Below are 21641 nucleotides of genomic sequence, written 5' to 3'. Positions count from 1 at the left end.
GTGACGGTAGATGTCATCCGCACACATCAGAAGACGCAGGACTTGATCAATTGTCAATTTGTCTGCATCAATAAGCTAGATGGGATGTAGATTTTGTTTTCTCCATGCCTGGTTTGGTTTCATAACACAGCAGCTACATTATCCATCCGCCACGTTTTCATTTCCTATTAAAGTGAGGCGACTACAGTGGAGAGCAGAAGCCCTGCAGCCCTCTTCCACCACTCTCAGTTAATACAACCGAACAGACAGTAATGGGATGACAAACCATATATTTTACTCCGGGTTTGTGCTTTGAGGGAACGCCAATACAATATAATTCTCTTTTTCACATGTGATCCATTTGTCCCTGGCCCTTTAGTGGAGTTATTTACTGAACAGAATTTTAAAAAAAATCCTCTTCTGGGCTACAAGTGACAGGAGTGTTTGTCTCACAGCCGAAGAGGTGGTGAGGGTTTGTCCGTTTTCTGTATGTGAGGGACGAATAAAGCAAAGAACAAAGAAGTGTCGAACAAACAGGGTTCTTTATTTCCATTCAAACAAGACACAAAAAATGCATTGTGCATAGCTCTGTAACATTACCTTCATAAAGCAACTTTGAAGGGACGCTCAAGCTATGTTCAGGGGAGTCCTGCGGCAGTCAGTCCAGTGGAAGCTGTTACTTGCAATGAAGCGGACACATATAAAAGGTGTGAAAGAAGAGGTGATCTCTCCAGAGTCCTGAGTACTACACACAGATGGAGCAGCTCCCAGAACAAACATGCACATCCTTGTTTCTGAGCTCCCTCCTGGGAGAAAAAGAAAAAAGAAACACCCGCCATTTCAGCTAACACCATAGCCAGGCTGCCACATACCCCATGTAGCCAGAAAAGTTGGGGTCCTTTTAAGTAGCATTTCATGTTTACTTTAAGTAGCATTTCATGTCTGCTCAGTCAACTACAGTGACTGAGCAGATTTATAACTCAACCATCATCTGTTGCCTTTATTCTGAACACAAACCGTGTCTCGGCTGAAAGTGGTCTCCGTCTCCTACTGAATAGCACAGCAGCAGCAGCAGCAGACATTGAAGAGCGTTCTTGAACACAGAGGGTCTTAAGGGACATGGACAGAAAAATAAGCTGAGCAGAGAGCAGTGTCACATCAGTGTCAGAGTAAGGTGATCCAGCTCTACACAGCAGCAGCAGACGCTATAGATATCAACCCCAAGAGTCTGAGGGAGCACGCCGAGACAACTCGAAGCCAGCAAAGGGGGGGCAGCTCTCAGTCCAGGTGAAATGTGCAAAGCATACACAGCGAACTCTTATTGGTCATCACACTTGACACAATACACGATTACAGATGAGGGTCCCCCTCCCCGGTTAATGCTACGCGCTTGGGATTTCCACAAAAAACATGTTCTGCAGTATATTAGCTGAGCAAAGTTCTCTGAGCGTCCAAGTCTAAGAGAGCTGCCAAATCCCCATCGAGTTGGACTTTGGACATGTTTTGGGTTAGCCTACGATATCGCCACACATCCACCAGGGGGCTCAACCTCGTCTTACTCCTCTCCACGTCCCCCTGAAACACTTCCCTACACCTCTGGAGCCCCTTCACAGAACCAGGCTCAGGGATCTCCTCATGTCCAAGGCTCATCCTCTTCTCCTCCTCCTCCTCTTCTTCAGAAAGTAGCAATGACACACACTCTCTGAGGGACACCAACTCTTTCTCCAGTGCCAAAGACAACATTTGAGCTGCACCCTGTCCTCTTGTACCTCTGACAGACCGGATGGAGCAGGACGAAGGGAGGTAGGCCAGGAGGGAGTCCAGGAACTGGAGCGTCTGTAACTGGCTGCAAAGGAACAGAGACACAATTTGCATGTTATTATTAATATATGAAAACATGACTGTTGAAGTTTATTCATGTATTTTTAATCATTTGTCAGCTGCTTCATGCCACCTGCCTTTTCATAGTTGATTTGCAGAATCCTAATGACTGTTGATATTCAGTGGAGTATCATACGGACATGCTTCCTAATCAACTTCAAAGCCTCGTCAACTTTGAGTCCATTAATATAAATTAAGCAGCGTCCACTTCTACTACCTTCCTCAGTTATTTTAAATCAAATTGAATGAATGGGGAGTTCCTGATAGTAGTGTTTGAACCAGTACCACCAGCAGTAATGTCATTATTAAATATAAATGATGAGAAAATATCTCTATTTAACTAAGTCTTCTGTTTTTTTTCCTGACTTTACTTCAAAGTAGCAGCGTTTCAAATGATGTAAACCAAATAAAGAAGAGTCTATGGGGCACCTTTAACTCAAAAATACATCGTTTCACTCTATGAACTGATAATATGACTTTGGCCACAATTCTATACAATCCAAACCATCACCACAGTCTTCTCATCGCTATCCAAAAATTCAGAATGATTTACCTGGAGTGGACAGACAGTTCCCCCTGGAAAGGGCTTATCTGATGCCAGTGCAGCAGCATGAGCGCAGATGGTCCTGAAGAATTTAACAGCAGATACTGAGGGCTCGCTTCTATCCTCCTACAACCCGCTAGTTTGTGAATCCAGCCATCTACGTCGCCTAAGCTGTGATCAGGAGAGTCTATGTGGAAGACCCAGCGATCCAGCAGCGCCATCAGGCTCAGCATGTCCTCTCTAGCATCATCTGGGCACAATAAAGAAGATAACAATAAACAGACATGTGTCAAAATGAACGGCACAAGTTGTAGGCATTTGTGATTTTACCTGTTTTGAGTTCGGGTGTTTTCAACAGCTGGGTTTGGAAATTACTGTGGATGTCTAAGGCAACTTGACCACAATGCAGAACAACCGGTGTTGGGTTGCTCACACCGGCAAAAGCGTCTCGTCTCTGGACGTAATGGAGCATGACACGGCACTTGACACAGCCAGAGATCAACAGAGGCGTCAGCCTGGCCACAGCGGTCACAGCCAGTCTGCAAGTGTTGAGATCGGTGGGTCTCCCGACATTGTGCTGCTTGCTTCTTTTGGCTGCAGGCTCTGAGCATGTGTAGGCAGAGGAGAGGGAGGAGGAGGAGGATGAAGAGCAGGGCGCAGGGAGCCAGAACACTTGGCTCCGGGCCTGGATGACTGCAGGTGTTGAGCTCTGACCCGTCTCTGTCAGGATGGATAAGCTCACACTGGCCACTGGTCTGGAGCACAAAAATAACACATCACTAACAATCAGCTATCACATGGACAGTAGGTAATCAGACAACCTTTGTCTGCCTGTGAACTGATTAAGAACGCCAATATCTCCGGGTGGTGAAATTCCATCAGCTGGACAAGTGCACCAATCAAAGCGGCGATTTATGGGCTCTTGAGGGAACCGTGTCAGAAGTAGTTTTTCCTCCAAATAAAAAAAAGACGGAACGGGTCGATGAAGAAATCTGACATGCTTACTCCGTTAGAGGTAATCGTTTACACAGATTAAGAGACTGAGATTCATTTGAATCATTGATCAAAACGTTGAGGTCTTTGAAGACAAGTAGAACTTGTACCTCCCACATCTGATGTACGCAACGTTATCTGTCAAACCTGAGAGAACGGCCCCATAACGTTTTAGTTCTGACAAGTCAAAGCAGGCAGCAGTGATTCGGTCTGACAGCTGGACAGCGTAGTACTTTCAACTTGATTGAAACATGGAGCGCCACAACAATGTTGCCCGTATCGTCGCCATACATGCATGGATCCACTCATGATGAGCTCATTATGCCCAACAAGACACCATCACAAGTGGATGAGCCTTTTTTTCTTTTAAGAAGAATCAACACTCAGAGTTCATCTTCACACAGAAACAAATATATACAATTCAATTTCCATTCATGAACAAATCATCTTTACACCGAGCTGTCTGTAGTTAGCATCACTCCCACAACCAGCCGCTCCTCTGCGATGCGATGCCACAGCTTGTCAACTTGAGGTTGTGAAGACACTGTTGGCATGTCTTGCGTCTTTTCATCCTTTGACTTTTCATCATCATCATCATCATCATCACAGTCCCACAGAGCAACGAGGCCTTCCTGGACAGAAAGAGCAGAGACTATAATCAGCGATGACAAGTGTGTGACAGCTATTGACAGCAATAGCAGTTCACGTCAGACATTTCAATTCCCCCAGATACACATGTGTAGTGGACATTTAAAATACTATTTAAGAACAAGAAGTGCAGCACCGATACGTTCTGTCAAAACACAGTTTCATCATTCCGAGAAACAAAAGCATTTAAAAGCATAAAGAATGAAACAACAACAAGAGTTACAAAGTAGAAGACAAGTAAACAATTGTGGAATTTGTTTTTTCATTGTCTGCATTTGCTTCATCGCAGCCTGTGGCAAGATAAGGAGCGCTGAACACTTCGGCCACATGTGAGACGCCATTTCAAACATGACAACTTATCAACATGAGTGACAAGAGCTGGAGCACAACCCTAAAGAACTGAGGGGGAGGCCGACAGTAATATAGCTCACTATTTTAAGGTAATAAATGTCCTTAAATTCCAATGAAAATACTATACAACTTCCCATTTTTATATTATATTTGACCTACATTTCATTATCATAGCAATGCCATGAAAAACTACAACAGCTAATATCAGAATGCTGTCAATATATCATGACTGTCATAAGACGTCATGTTATCTCAGCGCTCGAGGGATGGCGACATTTAAGGTACAACATGACCTCTCTGCAAAGAAACAAAGAGCTAAATAGCGTACGACAACAGGCAGTGCTCGTCAGAGTTGTGTCGTACGCGTGCTGTACCTGCTCATGCTGGGTGAGCATAGTCTCTCTTCCTGAGACGGCGTTGGTGAGGGCTTGGACCGACTGCTGCAGAACTCTGCTCTTCACTCTCATCTCTCTTTGAAGCTCCTGGAGCACGGTCAGTCCACTCTAAATAACAGATGACATTTGATTGAGAGTTAATTGACAGATTGAGAGTTACTACATTTAAAATATGGAAATTCATGTTCAATGAAATGAACAACATAGCTTATAACTGCTCACCTGCAGTCTGGACTCTAAAGCTCGGAGGGTGAGGCGATCGTTCTCTGGTGGGGGGGGTGGTGTCGTTGGTGCTCCGCTGTCCTGCCCGCGCTGAAATTTGCATTTTCAATGAGTCGTGATGACCACCTTCTGATGTTATCAACGGGAATAGTTTACATACACTGCACATGAGAATGTAAATGTATGCCTTACAGAATATGAAATGCCACAGAGGTCAGTGAGGAGGAACTTTTCCAAAGGTTGTTCTGTTATGTCATGATCCTTAAACACCAACAGCATTTGGCCTGTTCCACATCCCAGGAAGTCGTCCACGTGGACAGAACTGACACTTGACCAGTGGGAGGCTATCTGGGGAGAGTTTATCAAAGTAGGTTTATAAAAAAAAATTGTTAACTGAAAATACAGCAATTAAAAATCCAGATATTGAAACCTCAGCTTACCTGAAATGTTTCCTTCCACATTGCACATACGTGCCCCTGGTGAAACGATATGACGAGCAGGCAGCCATTTCTTCCTGTGTTGACCACCTGAATATTTTCGGGTTGGTCAAAGGGGAGCTGACACACGTCCTTCACGATGCCATTCTCAAAAAGAACGAGTTGCTGATTAGAAGTTGCTGCGACCACAGCAGATTTCAGCACATCGTCCACTTTTTCAGCTGACAGCACCAAGATGCACCGTGTGATGCAAACGTAGGGATGTGGCAAAATCAAATTGCCATCGAACACTTCTCCACTTTGAACAAAATAGCCCAGGGCCTGGCCTGTGGAGTGAGTATTAGAGCACTGGTCTGGAAGGCTTTGTAGTCCGAGAACAAATACCTGTTCTGTGTGCAGTGGGAGTTCTCCAATAACACAGTGGGACAACTGAATGGGAATCTGCCTCACCTCTCCTGTCTGCAGAGATGCATGGAAGATATTGCCAGCATGGCTCCACGCCACTGTGGGGCCTCGGAGGATAGACACATTGTCCCTCATTTGATAAGGTAGTTTAAACTCTATGCAGGACTCCAGTCGGTTTGAGCTGCTCAGTGTGAGGAGACTATACTGGAAGCTTAAGCCTTTCTTGCTCTTCTTTGTCACTAAAACACACGGCGTGGTGACCCTCTTCTGAACGTTGATGGCACATTTACATTTCACAACATCGACACGCGCTGATCTCTTCCTGCTGATGACAGCCGCTCCATCAGCTGCCTTCACAAACGCGTTGACTTCCCGTTCAAACGAGAGGCTGCAGAATATTAACTCGCTTCTTTCGCTGTCATGTGTTGCTGAAGCTCGTTTACAGTCAAATCGGATTATCTTTCCACACAGGGAGAGTCGATGGGGACTGGGATACAAATCTCCCGATAGCAATCTCTCCATTATACCACAAGGAAAGCTTCGGGTGCCTACCAGGATCGATCCCTCTTCATTTGACAGTCATTTAACGTGATTGCTAAGTATTGAGCTGTCACTTTCAGGACGGGAGTCTCACCAACGAGTACATTTAGACGACTAGTTGGTATGTTTACTTGTGAGAGAGTGAAATGCATCCGTATCCAGCGTTGCACAGCGCGCCAATTGATATTGAACACTTCCTGATAGTCCGAGTGCATTGTGGGTAAGAAGCTGGTAAACAGCAGTGAGTTGACGATATTAAGCGAAAGTGTTTGGCCATGTTTTGTCATTTTTAAACGAATTAATTGAATAAATTATGATTACATACACACTTATCTTGTAATACTGAACACAGCTCAACACTGCCTCTGCTCTTTCCGTTGAAACTATAGCGGTCGATGGTTTAAATACACTATATATAGAAGGGGCGTGGCTACGTGTGGAGCCAAAATGGCTACGACTGGACGTCAGTGACACTCCGCACTGATTCCCCCAACTCAGTTAGACACTAGCTCACTAGCTAGCTCAACAGGGAACTACCACAGAGACGGAAACCTGATGATAGCTGAATATGGCCGAACTTGAGCAACACGAAGGAGAACAGGTATCGACTAACTACCGTTAGTAATTAGTGAGTAATCTGTTGAAACCAAAATACGTGTCTTAACCTTAACTCACTCTGTTTTTGACAGGACATAGAGAAGAAAATAGAGGAGACGAGACAGAGATTCAAGAATGAGTTCCTCCAAGGTAATACAGACATTATGAAGAAGCCGATATGAACTTTTCTGTTTGACCAGTTACGTGCTTTAATTTTGGGGTTATGGTCAGCTTCATAACTCAAATATTGTATTGGTTAACTGTCCACAAGTTAGCTGTAATTATAATGTCATGTTAATAACATCATGACCTAAATGCTCAGAGCCGATAAGCTCCAGCAGATAACGTTTACTAACCTGGCAAACATTAGCTCCGTTAGTAGTTTTGACTAACGCAGCACATTGGGTGTGTATTGGGTGTGCTCTCCAGGTGAACTTTAATTAACTGAGTTTACAGCACAATGTAGTCACTGTGGTTGAAATTGAAACCTTGTACTCTGACCTCCTTTTTGTATTCGGAGCGTCATGTGATTCAAGCCTTTTTGTTATGTTTTACAGATACAACCGATACATATGACTCCAAAGATGTGGAGAGGCTTCAGACAGAGGACGCTCTGGTGGAGAGCTACCTGCAATGGAGAATGTATGTCGTGGACGACGCCTTGAAAATGATCGATGAAAGCTTTCAGTGGAGAAAAGAGTATGGTGTGAACGGTACGAAGTGTCCAATCTGACCAGTTTTGGGTTTTTTTTATTTTTTATAGCTGTTGCTGCAGGCTAAGTGGTCAGTACCAAAAATGTGTTGAAGTTCAACATACAGTCCTGGCAAAAATATCAAATGTTGACATTGCCATGTTGACTTTTACAAGCTTGTGACACAGACCGGTGGTCGTGTGCTCGCTGCTCTGGGATGAATCCAGACAGACTGTCGTTGTGTGTTGAACACCCAGATCTCCATGCATGGAGAACAATCCCCACTCATTCTGCTCTCTGAGGAATTCTTGTTCGCTCGTCTTTTAATCTGGCAAATTCAATTTGTCAAGCAGTTGTTTTTTTGTAAATTCGACTTGTTCAAGGCATTACTATCCAGGGGCATCAGGGGCCGTATCAACAAGGCCAAGTGTTGTTAGTTTGTGTATCAAGTTATAGATAAGGGCTGGTTATGAGTGTGTTACAGTATTTTCTGTCAGCTCGAGCAGTGTCAGAATATAGGAAGGCTCGGATCCTCAACAGACCGGGTTTGATAAAACTATTGAATTATGGCCTCTAAAATAGCCTCTATATCTGTTCAGTGCAGTGTCTCATATATATGTATATATATATATATATATATATATATATATATATATATATATATATATATATATGACTAATCTTTGGGAATGTCTTTGCTCAATATTTCCTGGACATCATGAAAACTGTGAAAAAATGCCTAATTGAAACATGTTGCGCCTTTAAGTAGTTCAATTTAAGTATTAAAATCATCTGGAGAAATCAGTAGGAACCTTACAAACAACCATCGCCCTTTGCTTACAGTACCTTGTTCTCTATGGCTACTATTTCATAACAAACAGAGTAACGTGTGTCTGTCTGTGTGTTTCAGACCTCACCGAGAGCAGCATTCCCAGATGGATGTTTGAAACCGGTGCTCTCTACCTGCATGGCTACGACAAAGAGGGCAACAAGCTCTGTATGTACATGCTCTATAACAGACCGCAGACATTAATGTTATACACTTACAACCTGTCTTCAATTGTTAGACAACATGTCTGTTCCATTTGAAAGTGTGTACCCGTCACTGAATTTTCGACTACAAATACAAAACGACGAAAACCACAATTAATACTTTTTTTTTTTTTTGGTTTTACTTTGTTTTAGTCTGGTTCAAAGTAAAGCTGCACGTCAAGGATGCAAAAACCATCGTGGACAAGAAGAAGTACGTTGCCTTCTGGCTGGAGCGGTATGCCAAGAAAGAACCTGGGATGCCGCTCACTGTCGTGTTTGACATGGCGGAGTCCGGCCTCGGTAACATAGTAAGTCCATCAGGATGTTTTTAATGTGCCAGTAGAATCCTCATTCCCTCTTTATTAGATTAGCTTCACTCTTATGTTCGTTCTCTTTCTTGTGACCGTCACTGAAATGCGGTGGAGCATCCTCGTTTTTGAGCTGCGGTTCTTGCAGGGACTGATGCTCTTTAATGGTTTTACACTTCTGAGATTAAAGTAACCTTTAAATCCCCGTTGGTCAATTCGAGTGGGCCGTCTAATCCGCAGACTCGCCGTGTCACAGGCGTTAGCTCCTTGACGGGAGCTCTCTCTTGTCAGCGAGTGTGTGTGTGTTTCATTGGCTCGGCTCTCTCCTGGAGAAACGTCTCAATTAAGCACCAATAAACCTGCACGGCAGGAAAAGGATGAATCGCTATGCAACCCAAATATGAAATGAGTAGATTTAGAAGATCAGTTTTGGAACGCAAACTTGTCGAGCTGGAGCCAGTATGATCTCATTAAGGCTCGGAGGAGAGTCTCCTGCATAGCAATGAGGCTTCTAGCCAATTATTGAGCTGAGCCAGAACATGGAGGCTGTATCTGTTGAACTCTCGGCTGCTCTGCTGATGAGTAACATAAAATAGTAAAATGAGCATTCATCATATTCACCTAGAAAGCGATTCAAAGTGTCACGTGGATGTGCGTTTTTTTTAATGGTGAGCTATTCTTGGACTATCTGAAGTGTAGAGAGGATTCTTGCTTTGGAGAACCAATAAATGGAGAAAATAAAGGTTGTTATATCTTGGTAATGCAATCAAATGGTGACAAAACAGCAACTTTATATAACTGTCTATTTTACAAATGGTTCATGTCTAAATATACGTGTGCTATTGTTCAGAAAGCCGGAAGTCTTTCTCAGGCAGTATTTTAGGGGAAGTTAGCGAGTCACCAGAGAAAAAGTTGAGACAAACTTTCATTTTCGGTTGAAGTGAGTCGCTTCATATGTGGAGGTGGTTTAAGAACGAACAAACCTAAAGTGTCTTTTTATAGCTGAAGCCCTGAATGTGGTTTAAATCCTTGTTATTTTCCACTCTGTGTTTTCAGGACATGGAGTTTGTGAAGTACATCATTAATTGCTTCAAAATCTACTATCCAAGGTTTTTATGTGAGTAAATATTACTTATAAAAAGCACAACAAATATATTTCAACACTCTCAAGTCACACCGAGACATTTGTTTTTTTAACGCTTTGACCTTTTCTATCATTTCAGCCAAAATGATCCTCGTGGACATGCCTTGGATCATGAATGGTGAGTCTCTATCACAATCCGTATGAATAATCGGACTCTGACGTCTTGAGCTTAATGCTTTCTATTGCAGCCGCGTGGAAGATCGTGAAGTCGTGGTTGGGTCCCGAGGCCATCAGCAAGCTCAAGTTTGCATCCAGATCTGAGATCCAGGGATTCATCGGCCTCGAGTACCTGCCGCCTCACATGGGTGGAACGGTACGTATTATGTCTTGTAATAAGTATTTATTACCTTTCAGTAGAATCATGTTGTAATAATGGTGCGATTCACAAATTCTGAATACAAACCACTTTAAGAGCTATCTTTCTTGAGTAGTGTTTGTTTCACACTGAAATCTGTAATATTGTTTTTATCAATAAAGTGCATTTTTATGTCCGTAGATGCTCGCCATACTGGAACTGTTGCACAGAATTTATCTTGCCGATAAGCCACATTTTATATACCTAAACTGAAATTGACAATGGACGCGATTTAAGAACTATGCGTGTAATCATATAATGTATCCGGTTGCATTCCAGGACCCTTTCAAGTACAGCTACCCACCTCTTCCCGACGACGACTTCCAAACGCCCATCTCTGAAAACGGACCAATAGTCAGCGAGGACGAGATGGAGAGCAAAGACGGGGAAATGGAGGGCAAGGATGCCTTTGAATCCAGCTTCAACTCTGAGATTGCGGTTAAGCCCAAAAAGGTACAATTTCTTTCAAGTTCAAATCCGGTTTAATAGAATTTAGAAGTGCATAAAAGAAATCCGGAACTCAAATTTAAAGACATTGTCACCCCTGTACACCATTTCATTTCATATATATATATGTATTACAGTTAAGAGGACCAGTGTTGCTGTTATAGGAGGAGTCGCTCTCGTGTTTGATTGAGCCCGCGATTAATTTACGATTCTGCCATTTTTCAGGCAGCGGCGCTCTCATAGATTTGAGTTCTGCTGCTAGTGAATAGATTCCCTCCGGTCAGAGATTCCTCCCGTTTCTTCTTTCACTCACTTCCTATAAGTTGAGCTGATGACGGCATGTAATCAGACCGCCCCGTGGAGACAAGTGTGAACTAAGTGGCGAGTAATGCCCTGATTTAGAAGACGTTAAGCTTCTTGCTCATTGTCTCAGTGAAGGTGACCCTGAATGTCTCTGGCTGCAATTAGTTCCTGCCAACAAAGCCCATGCATCCCAGCCAGCGCCCTGCTCCTCATATGGTCATATGTCGAGTCAGCTACTCAATGCTGTGTGTCCATATAGCGGGTTTTATTTGAGAGCGCTTCATCCACTTTCTGGCAAGTTGAGAGATTTTACCAAGAAAATCACTCGGCGCGGCTGCACAAAAAAGCCTGAAAAAAAAAGAAGCTGGGTGCAGCGCTTTTTCTGTAGGCGGCAGCACGCGCTCTCTCCTCTTTGGGAACAATGGGGGGGGGGGGGGGAGAGACGCCACTCAGGAAAAAGAAACCGGTTTGTGGACACTCAGCCTAAGCTCTTTCCTGCTGTGGCTAAAGTCGTACTGTCACCAAACGGCAGCACGCAGCCTCTGGTGTAGCTCATTCACAGAGAGGTCCCACAGGCTTTATCTTAAAATATCAGTGCAGCCGCTGCCAACCTCACCAAACTCCACCCACCTTCAGTCAAGACCGCAGTGTACGTCTCATATTTTACTCACGCCCTACTGTACAATCCGCCCCTCGCTTTATAATCTGTGTTTTGCTGTCGCGGTCAGATTTGGGGTTAACCTACATTTTTAGGACATGACTGAGCTGTAACTCAGAGCCGCTTTTTTGTAGCCTGCTGATCTGCCTATACGACACCAAGTGTATCTGTTGGAGACGTGCTGCGTCACCCAAAGCTACTCCCATGAGCCTCCTAAGCCCCAACAAACAAACAAAGAAACAGTGCTCCCATTGTTAATAAATCACCACATTGGTCATGCATGGCAGATTTAGATTTACAGAAAAGAGATATGCAAATCAGTCAAGTGTTGGCCTCAAAAATAATCTACATGCACATGTTTGTCAATATACACATGGAATCACCTGACACTGTTGTCAGTGCAAACATGTCCTGCCATAACCCTGTGGAAAAGGTACATAACTGATGCTCATCTCAACAACTATCTTCTACAAGCACTACAGTCGTTACTCTGAGGTGTGTGAGTACATTACAGTGTATGCGAGTGTCTGTATATGGCTGAATGCCGTAAGATGGTCTCGGGGGATCATTATTAGGGTGAGAGAAGAGTAGACTCAACCGGTTTTTCTTCATGAGCTGAATTGTATAGCGATGAAAATTGATGTTAACGGTTATTCATGTGACTTCTAATACTGCCAATTGCCGTAGGGTAGTATGTATGAAAACCTTTTTTTAATTCCCACCTTTGGGCCAGAAGCTCATTCATTCAGAAATCATTATACGGTTCGATGCTTACCAAAAATAAATCCAGGGTATCTCAAACCAACACAATACGAAGACAAAGGCCAGGTGAAGTCGTGGATACAAGAGAGTGGAGATGTTAGTGAGAGCTGAAGAGACATTTGTAGTTGTTATAGCAGGTTAATTAGCAGTGTTTACTATCTTTTTAATATTTTTTTCAAGTCTCCTGAACTTTTCTGGTAGCGTGTGCAGTGAATAAACCCTGACATACCAGCCTGTCGGCTCTTTAAGCCCGTCTGAACGCATTCCGCACCGTCAAAACCAACTTGCCTTTCTCTCTTCTTTTCAAACAAGGGCTGGAGGTGGTAGGGCAGTGTAGGATCACACCCACACAAGAAGCTCAGAGTCCCGAAGAGTTCTACTGGCTGGAAAAGGCAGGTGCGCTCACTTGACTGAATTGTTGTGAGTGCACCTCCTTCACAGTCGACCGACGTCATCTCAACCCCTGCAGCCCTGTCCCCTTGACCTGTCCTGGACCTCAAAATTTCAAATTTGGCCCCCCTAAATAGTATTGCACTGCTGAAATACCGCAACGATTCTGACTTTGTGATGAAGGACTGTAGGCTAACTGAAGGGTAGCCTAACTTTTTGCACTACAACACTCAACCAAGCACGATACTGTCATATGTCACTGTGAGATGCGCTCCTAGAGAAGTGTTAGAACAGGAACTGTTCCCCATTAAGTATGAATTCATCTGTGTCCTTTAAGCTCAGATTAAAAACGACTAAGATATTGCTGTACTACAGTAGACCAAGTTATTAACACTCAGCTCTTAATATTTAACCATGCTTGCCTTTGAGGCGTTGTTTTTAACAAAGGCCGTGTGTGCCTTGTTCTACAATTGTGTTTTTGATCTGTACTGTGTAACTAATAGACACTCCTCATTATGAGCATTTCACTAATATTTCCGTTTATGATGATGTATAATCGGCAATGATTTTTTTTTGTCTTTGCATTACGTATTTTACACTATGTATAGAAATCCTGAAGTTCTCAAATTTCAAGTTCAATTTTATATATTTGTACGTGATTATTATAGTGTGCTGCTAATTGTTTTTGTCAAAATGACTTGACATTTATTTTGATCTTTGCTAATAATGGAACTATGTTTCCATGAGCTTTACTAACATGTGCGAAAATAATTTCAATTATAAAGACCTGTGTCAGCATATTTCAATGTTTTGATTTTAACTAAGAATTGGAGCATGTTTTACTTTCTTTCTTTTTTTTTTCCGACTTCCATTATTACCTGATTGTGTTAAAGTTGCTCTTTTAAATTGACTAATAAATCGAGACATTTCATCAGCAGCTGATTGTCTCTTGATGTCTTCATTGTGGCAGTTGCATGACAGTCGGCCATTAACCTAAGATGACACGCAGCGTTACTTATCGCAGCGAAACACACACTTCCCCTCTGAGTCACAACTGTTTGCATCACATGCAGAGTCCGCTCACCTTTGCCCCTTCCTCCCTCCTGCAATGCACTCTCTCACCCATCTGTTTTACACAATAAGTAGTGTGAGCAACGCTGAAAGCAACCATTTCCCCCCCAATGTACTTTAGCCGTTAACGCTTATGCAAACATTTCACAGTTCCTCTCCCGTCAGCTGTTTGTATGATCTTGTGATCTGTCTCTAGATGATTTGGATCAAAGTGTGTGAATGTTTTTTTGCTGAAGTGAAAGTATCTCGTGTCTGAGTGATATGATGACATCTGTTCTGATTGAACTATTTTTGGTCAAATTTATTTGTTTTGTCAAAAGTCACGAGTCTGTGAGACTACCGGGAACAGGGGTCATCACGGGGTTTTCTCCGTAAAAAAAAAAGTACTTTGGCCAACGCAACGCTTCACCATTGTTTCACAAGAACCGTTTATTAATCGTTACAGATGACTGTCGAGCGCTTCATTAACTGATAGCGTTCTCCGCATGCGGGGCAAAAGTCAAGCATTTCATTTTCAGGGAAGGATCCAGATAAGGGTCGCACGATAACGCTGTCTGTGTTCTGAGTCTCTTTTCTAATTAAGTGCTCTTTGTTGTTTCAGGTGAACTTCTTGGAGGACAGCATGAGGTCAGAGGACAATGATAGAGACACGAGTGCCAGGACCAAAGGAGCCAGGAAGCCACTGACCACCTTCAAAGGCCCTCTGCTAGATGTTAGGTAGGCCTTCCCCTTTGCACGACCGTCACGCTCTTTATACTTCCTCATGAACAAGTTGAACAGTTCATGACATTGGCTTCACACCAGGCTCAACGTTGCAGTTAGAAAGGGAAAGAAAGAGGTTGTGTACACACACTTACATTCACGAGCTCTCATGAACCGTAGCGATGCAAAAACAAGCAGATGGATTTCATAGTGGTTCAGCTTTGGAGGCCGCACTTCAATCTCACATCTACTATCACTTGTGAGTTGACTGGGGGACCCTCCTTTTTCAAGCATAGTCGGTCAAGTTGTTTAGTTGGCAACAGAGTTTGATTGACTGCTTTCACAGAGGCCTAAATCAACCGGGCAAATCTAAATGGACTTAGTTTGAACCAAAACAAACCGATTATGAGTGACAGCTTCAATCCGGCTTCTCTGCACTGCAAGTAGAAGAGGAGACGTGAGGGCTCTGACGCCAAAGAGGTTGACCCGTCATTGTTGGTTTGATCGCCAGAACAGATGGTAGATTAATCTACTAGACCGTCTTATGTTCCCCACATTCTCCAGCACAAAGCTTGTTCAGGTGTTGCTCTGTACACTCTGTACACATACAGTAGCTAAAACAACACCTGAACATTGTAACCTCGTGAAGGTAAGATTTGTTTTATGATACTGCATTCGTTTTAGCAAGGCACACCTAATAACCTGACCATACGTGTATTAAGGATCCATGCGCAAAAAGACCTTTTTTTTTTTATTGCTTTGTACAAATTGTCTTCACATATTGGCTCAAAGTGTAAAGTCATTATTGACGTGTTTGTACCCTTTTTATAGCCCAATTGATTTGGTCACATGTGGGCCGGGATTACGGACGCTACCGACCAATCGCTCAGCGAGAGACAGCGGCCAATAATCAATTACCCTCCTCTTGCACACGTCGTCTAACGCATCATACGTTTTAATTGAGCATTCGTTGAATTGCAAAGTGGGTGTCGACTTCAAGAGCTCATGTTGCAAAGGAGTAAAGCAACTCGACGATGTGGTTGGTTCGTGGGTAGATACTGAGCGGTGCGTTCACACACACACACACTGTGTGATATCACTCCCCGGGGGGGCTTTGATCTTGTGTTTGCCAAAAGGTTTCCAGAGCCCGAAGACTCGCTCTGAGCACAAGTAAGCGTCAGACTCTGTTTTACTGGGGAAACGAATGCAGGAGTACTTGAAAAAGGAAAAATATACCTTTTTTGTTCTTAGAGGTTTGAGTCCATGAAACGTAGCCAAAGCTGCATCAATGAGAAGCTTTCTACGTACGAGGCAGATGCGATAATCCATTTGCTAGTTTCTTCTTGGCAAAGTTTAAAGTCCCCAATGCAGGATGTGTTCACTGAGGCTGGCAAATCCCACACTATTTATAGCCAAGTTACACCGTTGCAAACTTAGCTTAGAGACGTTTGCCAACAACGAGCGTCGGAGAGCGAGACAAAGGGCCTCGTCCACAGATGTGCTTTGGCGATACGCCACATCATAGTTACACAGATGCATCATAGTTCTGTCCTGCTTAGTCCAAGTGCAACTTCAGTTTAATGGCGTGTTTTTTGCAATGTTGGACCCATCTGCTCTGTAACTCACATGTCCTGTGTTCTGCTTTTGACACACAATGAAAAACCAAAAGGGAGACATTTTATATTTCATAGTTTCATGATGACGCTCCATTTTTTTTTGTTTGTTCTTGTTCTTGTTTCCAAACAGTTTGTTGAATGAGCCACCAAACCACCCTTCACCTGGTAAAAGAGCACTGTTATCGTAGCGTTGCACTTTGTAGTCTGTATAGCTGCTCGCCTGTCACACTTATAGAGATGCCGGTGTGGTCCTTTATCTTAAGTGCCGCTTCTAACAACAGAGTGTCTGCTCGCAGCCCAAATGTGTTTCCTTTGTCTTTGCCTGCCAGCTGCTGTCAATCAAACACCGACAGGAACACGCCCCTCCAGTCACTGAGAGGGAAAAGAAGTATTTCTGATATTTCCTCAAACACCTCTGTTTTCTTCTTCTTTTTTTAATACAGTAATAACTATTAACATTTGTTTTAAAGACACAAATGGTGACTCCATGTCATTGTTATTGGACTTTCTGTCTAATAATAATTATTGCCTGTTGGAGCACCCGGATGTGGCTTTTTAACTGAAAGCTGAAAGATCCATACATGCGTATATGGGTTATGAATAAGCAGCATGTCAGAGGCTTTGAGAAAGGTTTGAAGAAATTCAGACTGGAGCTGTGGCAGAATATTGAAATCTGAGAACCACAGCATGTTGTCTCTGCGGAGGCCACGGCTGGATAATTAACCAGGCAAACCGGTTGATCAACGACTCGTATTGATTGCGTGTCAGTCGTTTTGTTGTAATATGATAAGCAACACAAAAGCACATTTCATCTGAAACGATAAGGCTTGCCTGTCTTGTAGAGGGGTCTTTTGTCAAAACTTTGTTTTATATAGAAAATAAAAGGACCACAAACCGATAAACACAACTCAGATTTTCACACAGAAAGCCCCTTTGCGGGGTGATTCAACCCGATCTAGAGTAATGAAAACAGGCTTGACAGAAATCCTGTATCTTAGTATGTTTTATTTTTTAGCTGCAGAATATTACCACCAGGTTACAGGATAGCAGCCCAATCTGTATTGATACAATACCCAAGAAAGAAACGACAAAACATTCTGTGACGTAAATGAAGACGCCTGTCTGCATCTAGTTGACTGAAGTGCACGAATACACACTTTAATGAATACACACTTTATTGAACACACACTTTAATGCTCAAAATGTTGATGTGTTCTTCAGACCCGAGTCTCTGCTTTTCACCGTAACGTGACTCGCGGTGCTCTTGTCCTCTCCCTCCAGCCCCGCAGAGGAGCTCAGCTTTGGTTGTGCAGAGTCGGATAAGAAAAGCCTCATTATCCTGAGCAATGTAACCAACAATCACGTGGCCTTCAAGGTGAGCGCGACAGTGCTCACATGCACCAGTGTGTACGAACTTGTGTGTTTAAACTTAAAGATGACATGAGTTGACACTTCTACATTAAATGATTGCTAAATCCTTATATCAGCTCGATAAATCTGTGAGTTGATCGACAGAAAATGTACGTTTTGATCAGTGATTATTAGTTGAAGGCATTTGTGAAGCAAAATGGCAATTCCCCTTTTTGTGTAACACAAAACAAACATTTTGAAGGTGTCAAAGTGAACTGTGGGCATTTTTCCCCATACCAACATTTATATTCAACAATAAGAATGAGTGTAATTTACCCTCCACAGGTGCGGACCACAGCACCAGAGAAGTACAGAGTGAAGCCCAGCAACAGCTGCTGTGAACCTGGAGCTTCAGTACACATAGTGGTGTCCTTGCATGGAGGTACGGCACCCGACTCCCGTCTTTTACCTTCCTAAAGTGCAGGCCAGACATACACATTTCAAAAGTGCTGAAATAATTATCTCCCCAAAACAAACCATCAGACAACTGACAGTGCTGTGCGAGTTCAAACATTTGATGGCCATTTTAAGCACTTTAATGTCAGTGGTGATTCATCCTCCTCTCAATACTGTCATGTCAAGCACATAATACTTTTTAAATATAGCAATTTCTTCCACATTCACTGAAGAAATCTAACCATTTTTGAATTGTATTGCCATGAGTTCTGGTTTAATGTTGCTCTGAATGCTTCTGTGCAGGTTCTCAGGCCTCTCCACAGGACCGATTTCTGGTCATGGCTGCCGAGATGGACAACGCTGGATTACAAGAACTCGCTCAGTTCTGGAAAGAAGTACCAAAACCCAGAGTCATGGAACACAGGTACGCACCCGTGCTCCTCATCTAGCCATGTCGGTAAATATGTCAACGAATTTGCCCACTGCTCTGTTTCCGCACAGTCCTCTCAATACAGTTGTGACCGTGGACTTGAAGGCTGCATGTGAGCCCGTCGGCGTCCGCTCATTAGATTGTGACTTTCCTACAGATTGCGCTGTCATGTTCTGGAGAGCGTTAAAGCGTCGGTTAATCCTCTCAGAGACGGCCCCGCGGAGACGGGGACCAGCAGGCAGCAGGAGTTTAACACCACGGTGAGTTCTGGTGGAAGAGCTCCTCTCTTCCTTGTCTTTTAAGTTGCGATACATACTTTTCACCGCCGTTCTAGATTCTGTACACTACCATCACTGTCTCATCTCGTAAGAGGTCAAGGACTCTCAGTTGAAACGGTTCAATATAGATGTAATTAACTTTTTTTTTTTTTTTTGTATTTGCATTGCATACTCCAAAAACTTTCCACACCCAGGCACTGGATGATAACTTAACTTTCACATCAGTAAGTATAGCATGTAGGTTTATTAGTTTGTATGTCTATGTCTAGTAGAATGCTAGTTACCTGGTTTACATTCTTAAAGGTAAAGTTCAACATATTAATAAATATGCATCTCCAGCACACATTAGGAAATAATGCAACGCTGCTGCTGCAAAGACAAACACTTTTAGCAGGATGCTTTCTTGCAGTGAGTTAAATGAGACAATGGATGCCACTCTCGTGTCTGTGTGCCTTAACTTTGGAGCTGTAACAGAGAAGCAGTTAGCCTAGCTTAGCATAAAGACTGGAGATAGGGGGAAACAGTTAGCCGGGGTCTGTCCAATGTTAAAAAATATGCTTTCTGAATTAACTCATCCTTCAGCTGATTGACAAAGAATGAAAATGTATATTATACAGACCAAATACAACATGTTGACACACTTTTTAGAGGCGCTGGTACGTGTAGAGGTTTGTAGAAAGCCAGGCTAGTTGCTCAGAGTCTTTAAGCTAAACGAACTGCCGCCCTGCTCCAGCTCCATACTTACCACACAGACACGAGAATGGTATCAACCTTCTCATCTAACTCTTGGTAAGAAATCAAATACCCGTATTTCACTCCGCTTCTTTAACTGTACTGTACCTATAGCCTGATTTTGTTTCTTTGACTTTCATTTTAAGGGAGTTTGATTGATAAACCAGGTCAGTGAACCAGTGATTTTTTGTTGTTGTTTTTTTTATCTCGCCAGCTCATGCGAGTGATGACCTGCAACGCACGGATGGAGCAGAAGCTGAATACGTGTCTATGGGTGCAGAAGGTTCTCATTGGGTTGGTGCTGGTCCTCGTGGTGCTGAACCTGCTGTGTCTCCACATGCTGAGTGCTTCCCAGCAGCCGTCCTGACCTGCCACACGCTGCCTCCGCCTGTATCTGTCGCACCACCGACGCACAAGACCGTTGCCTACTGAGGGACGCTCCTCCTGAGCCCTCGCCTCCCCACGGGCCGCTGTCATGGTGGGGAGGAGGGCTGACTGTAGGGACATGCGAGTTGTTGTGGAGTTACTATATGAAGAGATTGTACTTGAGAGTCAATGCAACAGGGACCCTTTTAACAATGTGAAAAATCATGAGCGTATTTTCGAAGACCAACCATGGAAAAATGTATGTGTATTTATTGCAATAGACACAATAGGAAGGAGTTATTTTTGTGACCATAATGTACAATTTTTATATGTCATATAAATCTACAGAATATAAAATAAACAATTTCTGTCAACTTTTGTTGAACATGTTTTTCTCCTTGTAAAACGAACATCTACACACCCGCCATCATCCTGTAATGTAGATGTTTGGGTCACTCAGCGGTCCTGTTTTATTCACACCCTCTAATAAACCCTCATGAGTACAGAGGCGTCTAATTGAAAACACTGCAGTGTATGGCCTTGCTAAACCTCTCCACACTCAGACCAAGGACCGACTGGAGATCTCTGTCTCCTCTATTTGTTTTAATTACCCCGACACTGGCAAACTAAAAATACCAAAGCAATTACTGGCGAGTGCAAGGACGTGGCACAACCCACTTGTAGCTCAGTGGGAAGCTCTGATATCTATAACAAGATCCAGCTCCGAGCAATCAGGACTTGAGCCGCCGCGCCAGGAATGATCACAATTGGGTTATTAGATGTGTGTGCATAAGGGTTGTCTGGCGTCAATATTGTGCAGCGTGTTCGCAGTAGGTGGTGGCTGCTCGCATGCGAGAGATGATTAGTGTGACTCATGAAATAACGGGTAAACTAATCCGATGTTGATTATAAACACTTTGCTGATTGTGGAGCTGCAAAATGTTTATTCCCTGACGATTGCGTCGCTAGCCGTGTATTTCATTCTGTTCTAGTGGCAACTCTTCATAAAGTTCTTCTTATAAAACCTCGAATAATAGTGTGTTTGTAGAAGGGGTTGGTTTTAGAGCGAGTGTGAGCGATGGATGTACAACTTGTGCTATGCGTTTCACTAAAAACTCACTAAGAAAATGCATTTTGCAATATTTGGGTACACCCAAAAAAAACCAGCATCGCGGTTAATGACGTGTATGTCTCCAGAGAATGAAAGTAAAAGCTTTGGTACCACACATAGGTGGGCAGCTTCGAAGTGCATCTGAGTGCCACACAGTACCTGACTGAACCCAGGAAGTCGATCAGCTGCACAGAGCCAAACACAACACAGCTATCAGTGATGCCACGGTGGCTGAAGGGGGAAATTCTTTGAGCGGTCATGTGACACTGATTACCAGACAGACTCGTCTGATTGCCTTGTCAGTAATTACTTGCAGTGGATACTGTACGTCATTCCCAGCAGCTTCAGAAGTCACAAGCTCCTCCACGGTATTGATCTAACATTAAACACCAGTTAAATCGAAACCCGGTTCAATGTGCGCGTGCCCCCCCCCATCTTTCCTAAAC

General features: G+C 43.3%; 2 protein-coding genes across 3 annotated transcripts; one reads left to right on the top strand and one right to left on the bottom strand.

The window, feature by feature from the left end:
• Positions 1-625: 625 nt before the first annotated feature.
• On the bottom strand, positions 626-6377 carry fancb (FA complementation group B; the record flags this gene model as incomplete). Its single annotated transcript, XM_079276447.1, has 8 exons — positions 626-1825; positions 2414-2654; positions 2735-3159; positions 3851-4029; positions 4771-4899; positions 5014-5103; positions 5206-5361; positions 5454-6377. 8 exons carry the CDS (start codon positions 6375-6377, stop codon positions 1405-1407), a joined length of 2565 nt encoding a protein of 854 aa, XP_079132573.1. The 3' UTR covers positions 626-1404.
• Positions 6378-6882: 505 nt separating this feature from the next.
• On the top strand, positions 6883-20421 carry mospd2 (motile sperm domain containing 2). 2 transcript variants are annotated; one of them, XM_079276879.1, is made up of 16 exons: positions 6883-6996; positions 7085-7142; positions 7550-7705; positions 8595-8681; positions 8870-9024; positions 10081-10141; positions 10248-10286; positions 10357-10481; positions 10803-10976; positions 14756-14871; positions 17754-17847; positions 18168-18264; positions 18582-18702; positions 18866-18968; positions 19181-19210; positions 19933-20421. In XM_079276879.1, exons 1-16 carry the CDS (start codon positions 6964-6966, stop codon positions 20083-20085), a joined length of 1602 nt encoding a protein of 533 aa, XP_079133005.1. In that variant the 5' UTR covers positions 6883-6963; the 3' UTR covers positions 20086-20421. The 2 variants fall into 2 exon arrangements, with proteins under 2 accessions (XP_079133005.1, XP_079133006.1); XM_079276880.1 differs by lacking the exon at positions 19181-19210.
• Positions 20422-21641: the final 1220 nt, after the last annotated feature.

Source organism: Melanostigma gelatinosum (genome assembly GCF_949748355.1).
Source record: "Melanostigma gelatinosum genome assembly, chromosome: 10".
NCBI classification, from domain to species: domain Eukaryota; kingdom Metazoa; phylum Chordata; class Actinopteri; order Perciformes; family Zoarcidae; genus Melanostigma; species Melanostigma gelatinosum.
The sequence above is the reverse complement of the archived record's forward strand: the minus strand, read 5'-3'. Positions and strand labels throughout refer to the sequence as shown.

Bases quoted from the DNA above. Each gene is read 5' to 3' on its own strand.
- mospd2 (XM_079276879.1), top strand. From the start codon at position 6,964: ATGGCCGAACTTGAGCAACACGAAGGAGAACAG. The intron at 6,997-7,084 runs GTATCGACTAAC...TGTTTTTGACAG, and splicing joins AGCAACACGAAGGAGAACAG to GACATAGAGAAGAAAATAGA. The intron at 9,025-10,080 runs GTAAGTCCATCA...CTGTGTTTTCAG, and splicing joins AGTCCGGCCTCGGTAACATA to GACATGGAGTTTGTGAAGTA.